At 40.3% G+C, this 20,993-nt stretch overlaps 1 protein-coding gene across 2 annotated transcripts in view; it reads right to left on the minus strand.

Moving 5' to 3' along the window:
• The window catches only part of MANBA (mannosidase beta), a 66,947-nt gene extending 63,226 nt beyond the window's left edge, over positions 1–3,721 (minus strand). Inside the window, exon 1 of one of the 2 annotated variants that reach the window (XM_060779161.2) lies at positions 3,235–3,721. In XM_060779161.2, the coding sequence (XP_060635144.2) occupies positions 3,235–3,627 (393 nt within the window). In that variant the 5' untranslated portion in view covers positions 3,628–3,721. The remainder of the gene's footprint in view (positions 1–3,234) is intronic. The other variant, XM_067468617.1, reaches the window with a different exon arrangement.
• Positions 3,722–20,993: the final 17,272 nt, after the last annotated feature.

The raw sequence follows: 20,993 nt of genomic DNA on the forward strand, positions 1-20,993 counted from the left end.
GAATGTAAAATTAAATGATTCAAAACGTAATGAAATTGAAGAAAGGTGGAATCCGAGTCAAGAATCTTATTTTGAAAAATTCTAGAGATCAGGCCATAAAAATAAGATACAAATGTAATATAATATGTAAATATATAAAGATCATCTCAAAAAGGATTAATATGTAAAAGAGAACAATCCTCGTGGTGTTGGTGAGAATTGTAAATTGTGTATGAGTCTTAAAATTGAATAATAATTTTAAAAAGATGTTTGTTTACTGTTATTTCATTTTTATTTCATTTAATCTTTTGTGTCGCCCCCCCCCCCAGGAGGAGATAGGGTGGATTATAAATAAGTTTTGTTATATTATTATTATTACTATTATTATTCTGATAATATATCAGAAATTGTGGGAGTTAAAGTCCAAAATACCTGGAATGCCCAAGTTGCCCCATGCCTGCTGTATATGCTATATATTTCATCACCATTGGCTATCTGAAGTTGTAATGTTTTAAATAATAATGGTTTGCTGTGAGTTTTCTGGGCTGTGTGGCCATGTTTCAGAGGCAGTCTTTCACCCACATATATGGCAGGCATCCTCAGAGGTTGTGAGGACTGCTGAAAACTAGGCAAGTGGGGTTTATACATCTGTGGAATGTCCAGTGTGGGAGAAAGAACTCTTGTCTGTTTGAGGCAGGAGTGAATGTTGTAATTAGCCACCTAGATTAACATTGAATAGCCTTGTAGCTTCAAAGCCTGCCTGCTTCCTGCCTGGGGGAATCCTTTGTTGGGATGTGTTAGCTGGCCCTGATAGTTTCATGTCTGGAATTCTCCTGTTTTCAGACTGTTATTTATTTTCTGTCCTGATTTTAAAGTTTTAAAATACTGGTAGCCAGATTTTGTTCATTTTAATAGTTCCCTCCTTTCTGTTGAAATTGTCCCCATGCTGGTGGATTTCAATGGCTTCTCTGTGTAGTTTGACATGGTGTCTGTTAGAATGGTCCAGCATTTCTGTATTCTCAAATGATATCCTGTGTCTGGAGAGAAATGCCAGGAGAGATTGCTTCTGGAACATGGCCGTACAGCCCAGAAAACTCAGAGCATCCCAGTGATTCCGGCCATGAAAGACTTCAACAGCACAATAATAACAATAAACTTTATTTGTATTTCGCCACATCTCAGGTTTTTGGATTGTGAGCCTATTTGAGTCAGAGATATAGTGGGATGTAAATAAAATACATAAAAGCTGGCACACTTTCTGATATATACAACACATAGAGAATAATTCATAAATATTTCATAATGAAATATTTCCCCTGACATCAAGTCCAGTCGTGTCCAACTCTGGGGGTGGGTACTCATCTACATTTCTTTGGAGAATAGCCATATTATCATACACAGTCGCTCCCCCTCAACGGTTTTTGTCCCCAGAGTATATTCCCCACCTGTATGAAGGTCTATATTTATGACCCCATTCCTTTAAGAGTTTCTCCCCCAAAATAATCTGCTCCATCCTTATCTCATCCTGATTTTAGTATTTTTAGTATCTTAGTTTTTATCTTGCACATGCGGCCCACTCATTGTTATGTTATTTTATTTTACTGTGTATGATTTTGCTTTATCATCTTTGTACTCATATGTTGCATGTATTTTACTGTGTTGTTATTGGTTTTGGTTTTACTTTATTGTAATATGCTGTTGGGCTTGGCTTCATGTAAGCCGCCCCGAGTCCCAATTGGGGAGATGGTGGTGGGGTATTAAATAAAGTTGTTTATTATTATTATTATTATTATTATTATCCATAGATACCTCCAATATCACGAGGCCAGCATGACTGTTACCTTCCTGCCAGAGCGGTACCTATTGATCTACTCACATTTGCATGTTTTTTAATGTTAGCAGAAGCTGGGGCTAACAGCGGGAGCTCACACTGCTCCCTGGATTTGAACCTGCGACCTTTCGGTCAGCAATTTTGTAAATAAAGGGACATTTAGGAACAATTTTCCACTTTGACTATGTATGGAGACTTTAGGGGCATTCTGTATATCAGGCATGGGCCAACTTGGGCCCTCCAGGTGTTTTGTAGTCCAACTCCCACAATTCCTAACAGCCGAAACACCTGGAGGGCCCAAGTTGGCCCATGCCTGCTGTATATGCTACTAGCGTTCCCCTGCCACGCATTGCTGTGGGCTAGTCTGGTGATCTGGAAAATACAGTAATGAGAAAATGTTGGTTTCTAATATATGTAATGTCTTTATGCTTGTGGGTTAAAAGTATTTCTTGTTTCTTTGTCAGTGTTGATGTGGAGATTGTCTGGTTTGCCTACTCTGGAACATGCAACATATAATTGTCCTTCTTTAGGGGTCCCTTTCAAATATTTGATACTGCATCTGTCATATACATATATGTGTTGTATGTGAATGGCTGGATGGCCCTTTGTCAGGAGGGCTTTGATTATGTTTTCTTGCCCTGGTGAAGGGAGTTGGACTGGATGGCTTTAAGGCAGCATTTCTCAACCTGGGAAGTCAAGACCCTGGGGGGGGGGGGGGGGGTCACCAGGGTGGTGTCAGAAGGATCACCAAAGACCACCAGTAAACATAGTATTTTCTATACTGTAATATACTGTAAATATACTGTAATCCGCTTCGAGGCCCCTTGGGAAGATAGAGCGAAATATCTGGGAAGTTTGCCCCAATTCTGTCATTGGAGGGGTTCAGAATGCTCTTTGATTGTATGTGAACTATAAATCCCAGTAACTACAACTCCCAAATGTCAAGGTCTATTTCCCCCAAACTCCATCTGTGTTCATATTTGGGCATATGGAATATTTGTGCCAACTTTGGTCCAGATCCCTCATTGTTTGAGTTCACAATGCTCCCTGGATGGAGGCGAACTACAACTCCCAAACTCAAAGTCAGTGCCCACCAAACCCTTCCAGTGTTTTCTGTCTTAGGAGTCTTGTGTTCCAGGTTTGGTTCAATTCCATCGTTGGTGGAGTTCGGAATGCTGTTTGATTTTAAGTAAACTGTAAATCCCAGCAACTACAACTCCCAAATGACAAAATCATAAGGTTTTGAGTGATGGTCACTCCTTGTGTTGTGAGACGTTTTGTTGCCAAATTTGGTGTGATTTCGTTCATGGGTTTATTTTGTTTTTCAGGTACTCATTACACACAGAGCATTTTATATAGATACATACATGTCATCACCATAGGCTACCACACAGCTATAGCCACAGAGAAGCCCTCTTCTCTACCTGGATGAGCCCCTGCTGGAGCAGAGCCGTGTGGACGCAACCAGGGACGTCCCCTCTCAGCACCAGCGAGCCATTCGCATTGCTCAGTCGCCAAGTTCCCCTCAGGCTGGTCGCCCAAAGCGGGCTCCTGGAGGCCTTGCCATCCCTCCTCCACAGCAAGGCCAGGTAGAGGAGCAGCAGCCAAAGCCGCCTCTCAGCGGGGAGAACCCTTCCCAGCATCCCGGCCCTCGAGGAGGTGAGATCAAAGTCCCATTCGAAGCGTGAGGAGATGGAGAAACTCCCACAGAACTGCTTCCTGGTTTTCCCTGTCAGGCAGCCAGCTGAGCCTTCATTGGATAGATCCACGCATGCGTACAGGACGGCTGCCTTCTTTTCGCTCCGGGCTCCCTCCATCACACTCAATTGTTTACGCCGCCATTTTGCCACCGCTCACTGCCAAGGGTCACGTGACTCCCAGGTGCTGAGGTTTGCAGTTTAGGGCGGGGCATTTAGAATCCCAGAATTCCACAGAATGCTGCCCTGACTTATATCATAGAATCATAGAATCAAAGAGTTGGAAGAGACCTCATGGGCCATCCAGTCCACCCACCTGCCAAGAAGCAGGAATATTGCATTCAAATCACCCCTGACAGATGGCCATCCAGCCTCTGTTTAAAATAGAATGTTATAGAATTCCAATATGCTGATGATAACGTAGTTTATGCGCATTCAGAAGAAGACCTACAAGCCACTTTAAACACCTTTGCAGAAGCATACAAGAAGTTCGGACTGTCATTGAACATAGATAAAACCAAAGTGCTCTTCCTGCAGTCACCAGCCAATCCCTCTGCAATGCCAGAAATAAAGCTTAATGGTGTAACATTAGAAAATGTTACCATTTTTGCTACCTTGGCAGCCACCTCTCCACAAAAGTCAACATTGATACAGAAATACAGCACCACCTGAGCTCTGCGAGTGCAGCATTTCCCCGAATTAAGCAGAGAGTGTTTGAGGATTGGGGCATCTGTAGGAAGACCAAGTTGCTGGTTTACAAAACTATTTTCCTCTCAACCCTGCTACACACCTGCGAAATGTGGACTGTGTACAGATGTCACACTCAACTCCTAGAATTATTCCATCAGCATTACCTCTGAAAAATCTTGCAAATCTCTTGGGAAGACAGGCGGGCAAATATCAGCATGCTGGAAGAAGCAAAGACCACCAGCATCGAAGCGATGCTCGTATGGCATCAATTCCACTGGACTGGTGACGTTATCCAAATGCCCAATCATTGTCTCCCAAAGCAGTTACTATACTCCAAATTCATGAATGGAAAACGGAAAACGGACAGGAAAAGAGATTTAAAGATGGGCTTAAAGCAAACCTTAAAAACTCTGGCAAACTCTTCCAAAGAAGGAGTGTCCACCACACTCCGGGACAGAGAGTTCCACTGCTGAACGGCTCTCACAGTCAGGAAGTTCTTCCTAATGTTCAGATGGAATCTCCTCTCTTGTAGTTTGAAGCCAATTGTTCCGCGTCCTAGTCTCCAAGGAAGCAGAAAACAAGCTTGCTCCCTCCTCCCTGTGGCTTCCTCTCAAATATTTATACATGGCTATCATATCTCCTCTCAGCCTTCTCTTCTTCAGGCTAAACATGCCCAGCTCCTTAAGCCGCTCCTCATAGGGCTTGTTCTCCAGACCCTTGATCATTTTAGTCGCCCTCCTCTGGACACATTCCAGCTTGTCAATATCTCTCTTGAATTGTGGTGCCCAGAATTGGACACAATATTCCAGGTGTGGTCTAACCAAAGCAGAATAGAGGGGTAGCATTACTTCCCTAGATCCAGACACTATGCTCCTATTGATGCAGGCCAAAATCCCATTGGCTTTTTTTGCCGCCACATCACATTGTTGGCTCATGTTTAACTTGTTGTCCACGAGGACTCCAAGATCTTTTTCACACGTACTGCTCTGGAGCCAGGCGTCCCCCATTCTGTATCTTTGCATTTCGTTTTTCCTGCCAAAGTGGAGTATCTTGCATTTGTCACTGTTGAACTTCATTTTGTTAGTTTTGGTCCATCTCTCTAATCTGTCAAGATCATTTTGAATCCTGCTCCTGTCCTCTGGAGTATTGGCTATCCCTCCCAATTTGGTGTCATCTGCAAACTTGATGATCATGCCTTCTAGCCCTTCATCTAAGTCATTAATAAAGATGTTGAACAGGACCGGGCTCAGGACGGAACCCTGCGGCACTCCACTTGTCACTTCTTTCCAAGATGAAGAGGAAGCATTAGTGAGCACCCTCTGGGTTCGTCCATTTAACCAATTACAGATCCACCTCACCGTAGTTTTGCCTAGCCCACATTGGACTAGTTTCCTTGCCAGAAGGTCATGGGGGACCTTGTCGAAGGCCTTACTGAAATCCACACACACACTCCTAAAGTGACCCATTTAAGGTGGAATCAGGTGTCAAACAGGGATGTGTTATTGCCCCAACTTTATTCTCCATCTTCATCGCTATAATACTTCACCTTGTTGACGGGAAGCTTCCCACCGGAGTGGAAATCATCTATCGGACAGATGGCAGCCTGTTTAACCTCAGCAGAATGAAAGCCAAAACCATAGTTACAACAACATCTGTTATAGAACTCCTGTATGCTGATGACAACGTCATCTGTGCGCATTCAGAAGAAGATCTACAAGCCACTCTAAACATCTTTGCAGAAGCACACGAGAAGCTCGGCCTGTCATTGAACATTGAAAAAACCAAGGTGCTGTTCCAGCAGACACCAGCCAACCCCTCTCCAATGCCAGAGATACAGCTTAATGGTGTAACATTAGAAAATGTTGATCATTTACACTACCTTGGCAGCCACCTCTCTACAAAAGTCAACATCGACACCAAGATACAACAGCGCCTGAGCTCTGCAAGTGCAGCATTTTTCCAAATGAAGCAGAGAGTGTTTGAGGACTGGGACACCAAGGTGCTTGTTTATAGAGCTATTGTCCTCCCAACCATGCTCTATGCCTGCGAGACGTGGACTGTCTACAGACGTCACATGCAACTCCTGGAACGATTCCATCAGCGCTGCCTCCGGAAAATCCTGCAAATCTTTTGGGAAGACAAGCGGACAAATGTCAGCATGCTGGAAGAAGCAAAGACCACCAGCATTGAAGCGATGGTCCTCTGCCATCAATTCCGCTGGGCCAGCCACGTTGTCTGGATGCCCGACCACCATCTCCCAAAGCAGTTGCTCTACTCCGAACTTAAGAATGGAAAATGGAATGTTGGTGGACAGGAAAAGAGATTTAAAGATGGGCTCAAAGCCAACATTAAAAACTCTGGCATAGACACTGAGAACTGGGAAGCCCTGGCCCTTGAGCGCTCCAGCTGGAGGTCAGCTGTGACCAGCAGTGCTGCAGAATTTGAAGAGGCACAAATGGAGGGCAAAAGGGAGAAACAAGGGACCACCTTCCATCTGGAAATCGATGTCCTCACTGCGGAAGAACATGCAGGCCAAGAATAGGGCTCCACAGTCACCTACGGACCCACCACCAAGAAACTACACTTGGAGGACCATCGTGCTCATGCTACGAGGGATTGCCTAACAACAACAATTTGTACTTTTATAGGTCCATCCACAAAAATTGCAGCCATTTAGGGGAAACTACAGTACTGTTGAGAAAGTACATTGCTTTTGTAAGTGATCAGAAGTTAATTATTTTATTTTATAGGAAGCTTGTGCTGCTGAAGGGGCTAAAGGAGCAGACACAGTACTCAGGCAAAGGTATAAAAGCCCATTATAGAAATGTCGGTAACGCACTCTTGCATATAATTTCGCTTCTCTCCGACAGGAATAGGGTCACCTCCACATTTGAATATCTTTTATCACACTTCCTCTTCTATTACAGGAACTGAAAAAAAACACAAGAGTTCCTGATCTTTCACATTTAGTGTGCTGTAAAGAGGAAAGGACATGTCCTCATATTAAAAGACGTGCTACCTTATCAGGATTTTTTCCCCCTTCGGTGAATTCCAGCAGATTATACCAAGTACAATCTTAGACATGATAAGAAATATTAAAATGAACCCAACCCCTTCTCAAGGTGAACCAGTGAAATAAAAGAGATTCAAAGCAGAGATCTGCCATTTCTAGCTCTGCCATTCCACCTTTGTCCTGGTCTACACAGCTTCTCTAGACTAAAAGGAAGAGTTATTTCAAAATAAGGGACCACTTAGAGATTCAAGCACATTAAAATCTTCCTTAACTGGAAGATGCCTTTTTACATCATGTGTCAGAATGAAACAAAGATCATTCACCAGTTTAGTCCTGGTGTAAAATATATGCCCATCAAATCACTGTTTTGTCTTGCAGGACATTTTGTCCTGCAAATAGTGATAAATGAAACACGTTAATAACTGCACATACAAACATGTGTTTTCCTCCAGACAACATGCACATACTTTTAAGGGGCGATGTTTGAAAATGCTGAGTTACCACTGCTGCCCTACTAGCATGTCCATGACACTGCACAATTTGCAGCTGACCTGCAGCACTTTCCTTCCAAATTACCTATCTATTGATCGATTGATCGATCAATATAAATAGAGCAGCACTCTGCTGCTGTTTCCTCTAAGAAGTTTGAAAGAAATTGACAGCAACTACTGTAATTCTGGAAGAAGCAAATAGGTATCATCCTCGCCTCCTCCTTTATAACTTTGTGGAGACAAGCATTTTTTTCCCCTTGGCATCCAAGCAAGACAGAGAAGAATGGTGTAATTTAATGCCCAGCAACATACATCTGTGAACAGATGGGATTAGCCAAGAAGATTAACAGTTTACACATGTTGGGAGAAATGTAATGGTTAATGTAACACTATACCATGGCAGAATACACCAATTCTATTAATCCTCCACTGTACTGGATTTAGGGTGTGGAGTTCAGGTCCCTGAAAACTTTGGTTTGAACAAAAGAAAGTAAAGCTAAATATAATATCTAGTGTACCTTGGCATGGATACATGAATTAACTAGTTTTAAAGTGGACTACTGAATTACCCACATATACTCATGTATAAGCTGAGTTTTTCAGCTCTTTTTAAAGGCTGAAAAAGCCCCCCTTGGATTATACTCAGGTGAGGGTTCTGGCAGGAAGGTGTGGGGCTGAAGCCCTTCTTTCAGTCCCATGCCTTCTCAGCAGGACCCTCACCTCTCTACATAGCAACCCAGCTCTCTCCTCTCTCACATGCCTTTTTTCCTCTTCACCCCTCTCATGCACTTGCCTTTCTCTTCCCCTCTCTCTCGCGCTCGTTCTTTCCTCTTCACCCCAGTCTTCCCTACTTTCCCAGCCCCCTTTTCCACCTCAATCTTTCGCACTTCTGCAGTTGCCCCTTTCCCACTCCAATTTTCCACCTTTCCAGGCCCACTTTTGCACCCCAGCCCTGCTCATTTTGCAATCTTCCTTTCCCCATCCCAATCTTTTCTGGCTGCCCCTCTTTCCCACCCCAATTTCCCCAGCTTTTCCCAATCCCCCCTCACACTCTAGACTGGGGTATAAACCATATCCTTAGTGGGGATGTTTATACAAAGCAACTAATGCAGAAGGTACTTCCAGACAGACCGATGTTGTAGAGCACACATGTCAAGTTCAAGGCCCTCCAGGTGCTGGGCCTCCACTCATTTTCCTCATCATTAGACATCATGACTAGAGTTAATGCACAGGCTCTCTATCCATGGATTTAACAGACCTTTGAAGGCAACCATAAGGCTGATGTGGCCCTCAATGAAAATGAGCTGTAAAGAATGAAAAGGTCGAGATGTATAACACTGATTTCACAATGGAGGTCTGTACATCCACATGCCCAACTTAAAAATTGTGACGTTCAAAACTGCCAGTGATTTTAACAGTTTCAGATCAGGTTATGCCTTAATTCAAATGACTATAACCATTGAATGAGATCAAGTTTAAGGAAGTGGCTTCTATGCTGCTTTGTGAAGGCAATCAAGCCATATAATATTTAATTGGGTGTTATGCATGTCCCCTAAACATTTTGATTTCTGGGACAGGATATACATTTATTAATATAAATGAGTAAATAAGAGTGTCAAAAAAAGCTTGCATCTTGGTATAGCTTGAAAGGGATTATGATGAGCAGCCACTGAAATCATGGAGGGTAAGGCTTGTTTCCATTTTTAAGTCATTTAATTTTGATGGATATTACTAACTGCCAGGGGCTTCTTCAACTTGAGCTTTTGCCAGTTAGAAAAATACTTTGAATGCACTATTCCAATTTGCAATGAGGGGTAACTGGTGCCAATGTAGGTTGAATTCAAGGCATTATACTAAAACCTATTCTTTGTTGTAGTTAATAAAATGTAAGTATGTCATTTTGCACTGGATCTGCTCCTTGTTTGTTTATTGTATTTTTAATCTAGATGTATCATATATATATATATATATATATATATATATATATATATATATAATATGGAAGCTGTGTTGCAATGGATCTTTCTAAGCAGAGTGAGTGTGAGAGTTGTAAAATAATGTTTAATTGTTTTGCAATAAAGAGGTAAAGTAAAATGCCTACACAAAATAAAAATATATTATAGCCCACATGAGTAACACACTAGGCTTATGCCCCAGATCTATCATCAAATTCTCAACAGTCCTTGGTTTAAACATTTTCTTTCAAAGATGGAGAAGTATGGGAGTGACAAGAAATAAGATAATAAAGATTGATTGGAACTATCATTCTGCATGAGGCAGAAGAGGAAATGCTCTTCTCCATCCAATTCATAGTATCTACAGCCAACTGTTTTTTAGGTGCATCAAGCAGAAAATCCCACAAGCACCCTCGTCCAAACAATAAAACACTACTAACAACTTAAATAATAAGAGCTCAGCTTTCCATGGGTGATGGCTTGTTCTGCTGAAGGGCCCTAGACATAACCCTATGCATGCTACTCTGAGCTCCTTGAAGAATTGTGCAGAGTTTCTTGCCGTTTACATTTTTGAAGATCATGCGCTTTAAAAATTCTAACATCACTGTCCTCCCATAATGTCTGGACACTAGGCTTCTCTGTTATCTTCTTATGAATATTTAGCCTCGGGCAATTTGCTTAGAAGAGGAAAAACTCAGTTATCACCTGTTCACAGCTTGTGCTGTAGGCAGCAGCGACAATCGAATATCCTTACATACTTGCTGTTATTTACTGAATAGATAAGATTCAATAACTAATTACATTCACTGATTAAATGTTATAGGTATGCACACATAAGTTGACACAAGCTCTGTTGCGATTATAAACTTCATTATAGGCCAACCTCCATTAACAGCACCTTTGAGAATGAAGCTCCATTTTCCAAAAGCTTTTTGAATGCTTGCCCAGCCCCCCTTTTCCCTTTTAGCATCAATTATTGGTAGGAGGATGAAGCAAGCCTGGGAAAATACAGATCACCCACATTGCAGCAGCACATCTGCAGTGAATGATGAGAGCATGAATTGCAAAGGACTGGCATTATACTTAGGACAATACTATTATAGTCAAATATAGGCCAAGTAAAGAAACAGCAGGTGCCTCTAGAACCTTATTCAATATGAGTGAATGATAAAACAGACAAAAATAAGCCTGTTAAACCAGCTATCCCTGCATGTTAAAATGCATAAATCTCCAGTTCACTAAAATATTTTGGAAGAAGCCATCAAGGTTAAAATGTTTACTTATGCAAGGCTTTCCTGACTTGGTTGTTTCATTGCACAAGTAGATACTGTGCAACAATATTCATTGGGTGTATGACACATTTATTCCAAGTTGGAAAATTGTGTTTCTGAATGTATGTGTGTACATCTACACATGGGTGTGGCAGGGAAAATGTGCACAATGAGATTAAAGAGAATAAAATACAGCTCATGTTCTACAAACAATACTTGCCAGCCATCCAATAGCTCCGGAGTGGCATCCCCAGAATCATCCCCAGGGCGCTTAAACAGAATGAAATTATTTGTTTCTAAGTTGTCACAAAAGAAGGAAATAGTTATTTACTTTGTTATTGTATTTGAATAGGCAGGAAGGGGTAGAGGTGCTCCTGGGATGTTGTACTCAATGTGACAAAATAATTACTTTCCTGGATTTAGAAACTATGCACCTTAATTTTGGTAAGCTCTCAAATTAAGGTGCATAGTTCCTAAATCCAGGAACTTCAAAATAACCATCTTCCAGTGGAGGAAATGAGTAACCAACATCACTGGAAATCCAGCCTAGAAAACTTCCTATTCCTGAATTGAATACTGCCTTGGACATGGATAAGAAACAACTGAGACTGGTGATTTTGGATTGATTCAAGGAGGATTCTTCAATCAACCAGGAACTCATTTTTTCCCTTGGTTCGCCTTTTTGAAAACTTAACATTTCAGAGCCAAATATCTGAGTAAGCTTAAGCCACCTTCCTGAATAATTGCCTTCACTGAGCTGCAATTCCAACTAATACCCACTGCAGTGTTAGATGGTCACTACCATAATATGCCATGGGAAAACAGACTATGTATTTGTAGTCAATGTCAGGTAGAATACATTGTGCATTATTTGTTAGTCTGCCCATTGTATAGTGACCCAAAAGAAAGACATCTGAAATCCTTGCTGACACAAGGTAAAGGGAACTCTATTGCAGAAACATTGCAGTTTCTGCTGAGTGATACAAATGACTATGTAACTTACAAATTAGCCCTTTTTGCTCTATTTGCAAAAGAAAAAAATCAGAGTTAGATAAAATTTCCATCAACTGCTGAGGAGTCTGTAAGGGTTAACGGGACCCTCTCCCAAAATGTATTTTAATTATTGTTAACTTGCATTGTTTTTGCTCTTTGTGAGAGCGTGATTATGGTTTCTGTGTAGCATCTTTGGTGCCTGTTGCTTCAAGGGTACATGTGGTGCTTTTTGTCATGGCCTTGGGCCCATACAATAAACTATTTTGATTGAATTTGGGAAAGCATATTGGTGGGGAGGGGGTGCTGTTTGCCTCAGGCAGCATAACTTCTTGAACAACTACCCTATTTCTTACCACTGTTATATTCCCGCCTGTTAAAGACATTGTCTGGTCCAAGATCTATTGCAGTTTTCAAGAGTCATCTGAGGTTTCAGCTCAGTCACACTATACGCTATACCACATCTTCATTCAAATATTCATCTTGTCTATTGTCAAAGCAGTGTTGATAGGTACAAACTTTCTAACATTTATAACTGAATTGCAATCGGTAATATGATGCTGTTTTCTTGATTCAGGTCACAGTTGATTTGAGTTTCTTGTTAAGTTGTAATTCAGTCCAGAGGCCAGGGTTTCCCTTTGCAGTTCCTCCTTGTTCAAGATAGGTCACAGTGTGTCTCGGGAGAAAGAAAAGAAAACATTTTCCCAGTAGTTTCTGACTCACATCCTCAGTGATATCTAATTTGTGTCCATTCAGTATCTTGCATGGAGATTATCTTGCTATGTTTGGAATGCAAAAGGACATAGCTGGTAGATGACACCATATAGCACATCAGAAAGTAGAAGGCAACTGGACCCTTGCTGTCGTGACTGGCGTAAGAACCTGTAAGAGTAATTGAGGATTTGAAAAGGGAACAGATTTGGCATTTTGGTGTGTTGAGATGTGTGGTCACTGTTTGTGACAGTACTTTGGAACAGTATTGACAGAACTCTAGGATTTACATCTGATTTTTTACCCTGATGATAAAGAAAAGAGGGAAAGCAAATTAACAAGGTCAGCTAAATAATGCCACTATTTATCAAGATGCAAGTCTTTACTCCCTTCCTTCTTGTGTACAGAGCAAGTTTTCTCTCTATTGGGTAAGAGTTTTTGCATGTTTTTTGATTATTTTGTGCATTTCAGAACTTTTGAGGATTATAAAGTTCAAAACCTAGAATTTTATTATTTTTGCAAAAATTGTGCTAGTTCAAGTAATTGGTGTGTGTGTGTGATATATACACACACCCCACATTTTCCCCAAAGACTCCTTTGTGATTTTTTCACAAAAGGGTCCTGTGCTGGAAGAAAAATCTTGCAGTCATTTCCTTTTTTTTTCTATCAAGGATATGAATTCCGAGAATATTCTTTACAACTATGTCCACAGCTTCCTTCTGAAGCTACTCCACATGTCATCAGCAAACTATACTCAAGCCTAGGCACTGATCCTTTCCCATCGGAGGAAAAAGATCAATGCCTAGGCTATTTCTATTTGATCCCACTGCTTGTATTTCTTTTTTAATCTTTACATTCATGCATACATGTATACTAACCTAAAATAGCAGTGCTCCTGTTCCACACAATCTTGTGAGAAATAAATTGGTTAGCCTTCAAATGTCAGCCAAATATATTTGCAGTTCTGTAATATTTATAATTTTAATGCACAGAATGCTTGGATTTTGTTGCTGTTGCTATCCTGCTTCTTTGTAAAGGCATAAGGTAAGTAGATTAATATCAGCATCCAGCATTCTGATGAAACAACCAGTATTTTGTAGAGTTATTTCTATAGTTTTATTAGGTTGCCTGTTTATGTAATATTTTCTTTATGTGTTGTTTTATTCTATAAAATTTCCATAAATAAATACTTACAAAGCCATTATAAAAAAAACCCCTAAATCACAGCATCTTGGGATTTATATTGTAAAATTAGTGGATAAATCTGGGGGAAAATGAAACAGCAAGAAAGCTATGTACAACTAATAAAATTGATTTTCTATAAGGTGTGATGTTTGCTAGCCTGGAATGCTTGTTCTCAAACTGTGCTCAGGGGAGCCCTTGGGGCTCCGTGGGTGATAGTGAGGGGCTCCGCATCACCATGCTGCTTCCCACCTGCTCCTCTTTCCTCTTCCTGAGAAATGCAAGGAAATTAAAGTTTTGAACTGCCAGAAACAACAGAAGCAGTAGTGTCCTCCTGGGGCACGGACCCTTCTCCCCCCCCCCCCACCTCCCTCACTGCCCAGATTTTTTTCTTGCTGTAATGACCCCCCCCCCCTTAGCTTCCAAAACCCTATTTCCCTCCCATCACTCAGCAGGTGCTTTGGTGGTGTTTTCCCTGCATGAAAGAAGGGGGTTGGATTGGATGGCCTCTGGTATTCCCGCTACTAATACTATTACTATAACAAAGGCTGGGTAGCCATCTGTTGGGGATATTTTGATTGTGCTTTTCCTGCATGGCAGAAGGGGGTTGGACTGGATGGCCCCGGGGATCTTTCACTGAAATACTGTTAAGTTTACATTGGTTAAAATTGTTCTTAATTTTAAATACTATATTATTCTCATATATTATAATATAAAATTATGAACATTTGGGGGGGGCTCCATGAGAAAGTTTTCCTTCAAAAAGGGCTCAGCGGTTGACAATGTTTGAGAACCCTTGCTTTAGAATATTCCTTTTGCTTATAGACAGTGTTGTTTGCCCGCCCACTCACTCCTTTTGTTTTGCATCGAAGCCATGGAAGCGGAACATGGAAACAAGCTGCTTCAATTTGCTGAGAGATTACCTGTTTCGCGTTGGCTGAAGGCAGACATTCCTTTGAGAGATGTTGGAGAGGCACCACAGGTCAGGTCAGAAGCACATGCTTTGAGCAGAGAAGGACCTAAGCTAAATCTGACATCTCAATTTTTTAAAAAAGTCAATAGGGGACAGGAAAGACTTCTTAAGAGACGGTAGTGAGCCATTACCAGTCAGCACAGACAAAGCTGGACTAAATGGTGGCACCTCACCTTTTTTATCAAAATGTAAAAAAAGAACACGCCACCTGCCGCAGCTCACTGGATTGCTTACTGGGAAGAACTTAAAACACTCAAATTATGTATCTATCTGAAATGATTATTTCCGTAACATAACTATGAATACTAATGGTTCCTGAGACCAATGGTTCCTGAGACCATTCCATAAGTAAATAACCATTATTTAAGCTCAGCAGGTATCTCCATAGCTAGAAGCCCCCGGTGGTGCAATGGGTTAAACCTTTGTGCCGGCAGGACTCAAGACCAACAGGTTGGAGGTTCGAATCTAGGGAGAGCATGGATGAGCTCCCTCTGTCACCTCCAGCTCCCCATGCGGGGACATGAGAGAAGCCTCCCACAAGGATGGTAAAACATCAAAACAACAGGGCATCCCCTGTGCAATGTCCTTGCAGATGGGCAAAACCTTCACACCAGAAGCGACTTGCAGCTTCTCAAGTTGCTCCTAAAACAAACAAACAAAAAAATCTCCATAGCTAGCTATTGCTGCAAGATGCAATCTTTTGCAAAATAAAAGCAGAAAAGGTCTCATCACATACTTGCACATTGTTATCTAGAATCCTCTTCAAGGCCATAGCAATTTCAGCACTTAACACGCAGGGCTACAATGCTGTTTTTCCTTAGTGAAGGAACTGGGTAATAAGGGATCAAGCCTTGTTTCTTTCCCAGTTTGTTCTAAGTGTAATAACCTGAAGGCAGGAGAATTAAAGAAGTGCGGTATCACATTTGTAGTTCCTCTGTGTGCTTTTAAATGCAAGAATCTACATAAATAATGTGAATTAGGTAACAAATACAGATTGCTTTACTTGATTTTGAAACAGAAGAATCTCACAACGGAAGTGGTTTCTGCTGTTTCCTAATAGACACTGCATGAGAACAACTGAGATAAACATTAAGAAATTAAAGCTGTAAAACTGAGAAGTAAAAATCACTTAAATGAGAACCTTTTTCTGTAGGACTATCCATTTTAAAGGTTATTTATGGGTTACACAACAACAAACATTCCCCACTATACATGCACTCAGCAGTGAGTATCTAATCCCAATTGCCTAACAAGACAAAGTCTAATTACCACTATTATTTTGCCCACAAACGGTGACAAGAATAAACTCACTATACTGTACATTCATACGCACATTCATTTTCATATTCTCAAACGCATACTGTCACTTTCAAATAGTGCCTTCACTTTAAATAAGGATCATGGGTTCACTAGGCCGTGAAACATACTGGATGACATTGGGCAATTGACTCAGCTTGAGCTATTTTACAGGAACAGTCCTGTGAGAATACAGGACAGATGCCATAAAATGGGGTATAAATATAGCAAATATTACAATAAACCAGGGCTGGACAATTTGCGATGATCCAGATGAAAGGGGATTTCAATTATCATCAGCCTTAACATCCAGAATAAACCACAAGTAGTGACAGATTCAAAAGCCAGGCAGTCACAACTTGCTCCTTCCTGTTCTTTAGAACTCACATTAGGCATAAACCAAAAATCTTACAGAATGAAGTCTCCTTGAGACACATCTATAGTTAGGATTGCAGAGCATACTGGTTCTGTGAAAGATTCAGCAAATGAAGCTATCCGTATAATTATTTTTTCTATGTAAAAAAACCCTACAAAACCCACCCCACAACCCCTTCTCTGGCTTCTAGGATAGCCCAAAATTCTGTGAACATAAGGATGTCATCTGGATCAAATCAAAGCATTCTGCAGCTGGCCAAAATAGTGTGGCCAATATGCGAAAATGTTACTGTTCAAACTACATATATAGTTGAATATATGGTCCTCTCCTCCCTACCAGTTATTAATGGCTTTTTCTGGCAGGAATTTGTCTAATCCCTCTTTAAAGCCATCCAAGTTGAACATCATTATGTCTTATACTTCTGAATTCCATGCGTGCTGTGAAGTATGTAGCATATCCTTTTCAACTATCCTGAAGTTTCATTGCTGATTCTTTTCCCTTTGATTACAATCCCAAATCTACCTTTTTTATTTTTGCACAAGATTGCTTCCAAAACCCACAAAGGACCACAGTTACTGGTTAAGAACCTGCCCTTCCTGGTCAATCATAAACTAATGTGGAATTTTAATTTATTTTGGGTTTTTGTATGTTTTTTCGGGCTATATGGCCATGTTCTAGAGCAATGGTTCTCAACCTGTGGGTCCCCAGATGTTTTGGCCTTCAACTCCCAGAAATCCTAACAGCTGGTAAACTGGCTGGGATTTCTGGGAGTTGTAGGCTAAAACACCTGGGGACCCACAGGTTGAGAACCACTGTTCTAGAAGCATTCTCTCCTGATGTTTCGCCTGCATCTATGGCAAGCTTCCTCAGAGGAACATGGCCATATAGCCCGAAAAAAACCTACCACCCAGTGATTCTGGCCGTGAAAGCCTTTGACAATACATTATTTTGTCCCAGAGCAAATCACTTTACTTACCCACATAGAAAATTGAATTCTTTGCTTTGCAGCTTAATTTTACCAGTAATAATTAGGTGTCATCAGGAATCTGGTCATCAATTCTTGTTTCTCTACAAGCAAGATTAAAAGCACAGATCCTTGCGGAACCCAGTTTATAACCCTCTACTATGAGCTATCCTTCTGTTTCTCTTCTCAATTACCTGTTCCTAGATCAGTTTGATATCCAAAAGATATTTGTTTCTACCCCGTGACTGCTAGATCTGCACAGAAGCCTTTGATTGACATGATTAAAGGCCTTTTGAAAGTCCAACTAGCCACCACCTGGATCACCTTAATTCACATTCTCACTTCCCTAGAAAACCTACTTCACCTCTAAAGAAGCTATGGTTCTTCTTCATGGAGATCTGCCCTTCAGTGTTTGACCATTCTGCCTTTAATAATGCTTTCCTCCAGAACAGACTTCAAGCTAACTGGCCTATTATTTCCTTGAAAACTTTATATAATTTGGCTTTGCAGGGATCACTTCTCATCTCTGAGTCTAGTGTGAAAGAGAAGTTATACAGGAAGTTGCCTTGTATTGAGTCAGTTCATGGGCCCACCTTGCCCAATACTGTCAAGTTAGATTAGCAGCAGCTTTCCAAAGTTTCAAAGTGGTTCTTCCATCACCTTACATGTAGGTCTCTAGTACTGCCTCATGGCCCCCCAAATCCAAGTATTGACGCTAGCCCTAACCCTGCTTGACAGTCAACATGTTCAGAGTGGTGCAGTAGTATCTGAAGTTTAATTAGATCACTAATTCCAAATTTGAAGTGAAGTACCCCAACATGAATACCATCTAGGTACCGTGAATTATTTTCAGTTTGTCAATAAGGTCTGAAATCTCACCTCAGAACTATTTACTTCAGTTCCTCAAACCTACATCATGATAACTGTTTAAATGGGTGCATCATCTGCAGGGGAAAATGTAATGCATTTGCCTCCTGTGCAATCACATTGTCTTCCAATAGTGTGAAGTCACACTTTACACCAGTATTTTGTCATGTAAGAAGAAAAAACTCCTTCAGATCAGTTTGATACCTAGCACCTGACCCACAAGTGCTCATGCACCCTCTTTGTATACTTTGAATGCATCTTTTAGAACAGGTATGTATACAACACAGGCAACTGTACAAGGTGCAATTTTAATTCACTAATGTCACCCGCCTGTGCAAAAAGTACGACAGAAGAATCTTCATAACAATAGCTGATTTAAAAACCCAACTATTCTGAAATATGTACCTATTTCTTACACAGGAATTACATTTAGACATTGTATTTTTCCCCTAGGGGCATAAAAAAATGCAAGACTATAATAAACCGAATTGCTTTGTCTTTTGAAGTACCAAGAGATTTTTTAAAATCAGCTGTTACAGGCTTAATGGATGGCATCATAAGGTAATTTAGCATAAATACTTCTTAAAAGAAAAGGGCTTACTTAGTAAGCTATTACTTTAAAAATTCCTTTTACTCACAGAACATAATCAAGTTTTAAAAACTGCTATCGGTTCAATTCAAACATGACAGTTTGGCAAGTTCATATCCAGAAACACTCAAATATTCCCATCTCCTTATTTGCAATCCATCACTCTTTGACACGCAATACAACTTTTCAGTACTATAAACTCTTTAAGATGAAGAAAATGAAGTTGGGAGTGGGGAATAAAGGCTTCTTTTATTCTTAATTCATGCATTTGTAGATTTTTAATTTGGGTAGGAAGTTAAGAATGGCACAGCAATCCACAGGAATACATTCTCCCCCAATTTCAGTGTTACAACCAGTGACCAGCTATATGAGCCATATCACTTCTTTGTATTGACAGATTACCATATTTACTAGAAATAATTCCTGATTAGAAGAGTGCAATAATGTAACATACTACTGTATTTTTAAAAATTATACACCTCACAATACTTTAGAGTTGAGTAACTCTAAGGCTAACCAACAAGATAAATGAAATTCTTATCAAGATGTCTTTGCTGTAATCAGGGAGGATAACCACTCATGTGGGTAACATGTTACTGAAGATAATTTAGTAATTTCTACACAAAGGTTGAGGCTAAGCACTCTCTAAATGCAATGGATTGCACATGATCTGGAAAGCTAAGCAGAGTCAGACCTGGTTAGCACTTGGATGGAGGAGTGCCAATGAATATATGGCCTTAAGGCTGTATTTCAGAGGAAGGCAATGACAATCTACTTTTGAGTATTCCTCACCTAAGGGAATCCTATGACAATCATGGGGTTACCACAATGAGTAGGCAGCTTGGAGTGATACACCCACATATAACCAAGTTCTTTCTATAAAGAAAAGATGTGATGTACAAGTAGATTGAAGACTTACAGGAGTGAATGCTTCACAAAATAATTGTCAATTTTTGAAATGCAGGGTAGTCTCCAAATATAAATTATTGCAGTAAACTCTAATTGAGATGAAGATCTGCTAATTATCCATTTTTAACATAACATTCCTCTTTACTACTGAGAGCAAAACTAAAAGGCCATAAGGAAGACTGTTGTCACCAGATGTATTACAGTGGCTGTGAGTAAAGTTCTATTATGTTGCTGTAGATCCATGGAGAATCAGATTTCTACTAGATATCAGAGATTCTTTCAAAATTTGGTCTGCAGGTTCTATTCTTATGATATGAAAATGTGCAACACTCAATCCTACATTTGATTTCTCTCCTGCCAATGGAGATTGAAACCATTTTGAGACCATTATCAATTAAACTATCAAGGCCCTAGTATTGCATATTCATAACAGACTGCTAGTGATGATAAAGAGATCACTAAAGTTATCAAAAGGAGCGTTAATGAAATTGGTCAAATAAAGCTTTACCAACAGCGCTTACAGATATTTTACTACTTTTCTGAACCTGAAAACTGGCCTCCACATAGGATAGAAATTAGGATTAAATATGGACCATTTTCTGTTAATTACAGATATTAGAACCATTGCAGCACAGCCACTGAAAGAGGAGAAATTGTCTTGAGGTTGCTACTTTGTTCTGTCATAATTTTAGAAAGTATGAAATATCACAAATCATATTAAACAATGAAGTTGTTACATCACAAGTTCGGGTATCAAATGAACCCTTGCTATTCCTGTTCTCTTAAGGTCAACTAAGGTAATGAAACTATTCCAAACTGAACACTGCTTTCAAACAGCAAAATGGTCAGAATATACCAATAGGTTAAGAACATAAATTTTATTTCTGAACATATTTGACTGATTGAAAGGCATGGGACAGAAAGTATACCTTAGGTATAGTAACAGTTAATGCCTCTTCCTAGTTGTACAGTATTAAAGCCAGCAGCAGTGGATGAATAACCTAGTAAACGTGCTGCAGTTAAGTCAGGGAACACTTGAAACCATTTCTTAATGAGTTTAAACCTAATTTACTTAGTTTACTAAAGGCATAACAGTGTAAGCCAACATTGTTTTGGAGGCTGGCATTTGCGTATAACATAACCAACACTGCTATATTTTCCATCTTGCTCTCATCATGGGAATCAACTGCCACAGGAAATGGCACATTA

The sequence above is a fragment of the Anolis sagrei genome, chromosome 5 (genome assembly GCF_037176765.1).
Source record: "Anolis sagrei isolate rAnoSag1 chromosome 5, rAnoSag1.mat, whole genome shotgun sequence".
NCBI classification, from domain to species: domain Eukaryota; kingdom Metazoa; phylum Chordata; class Lepidosauria; order Squamata; family Dactyloidae; genus Anolis; species Anolis sagrei.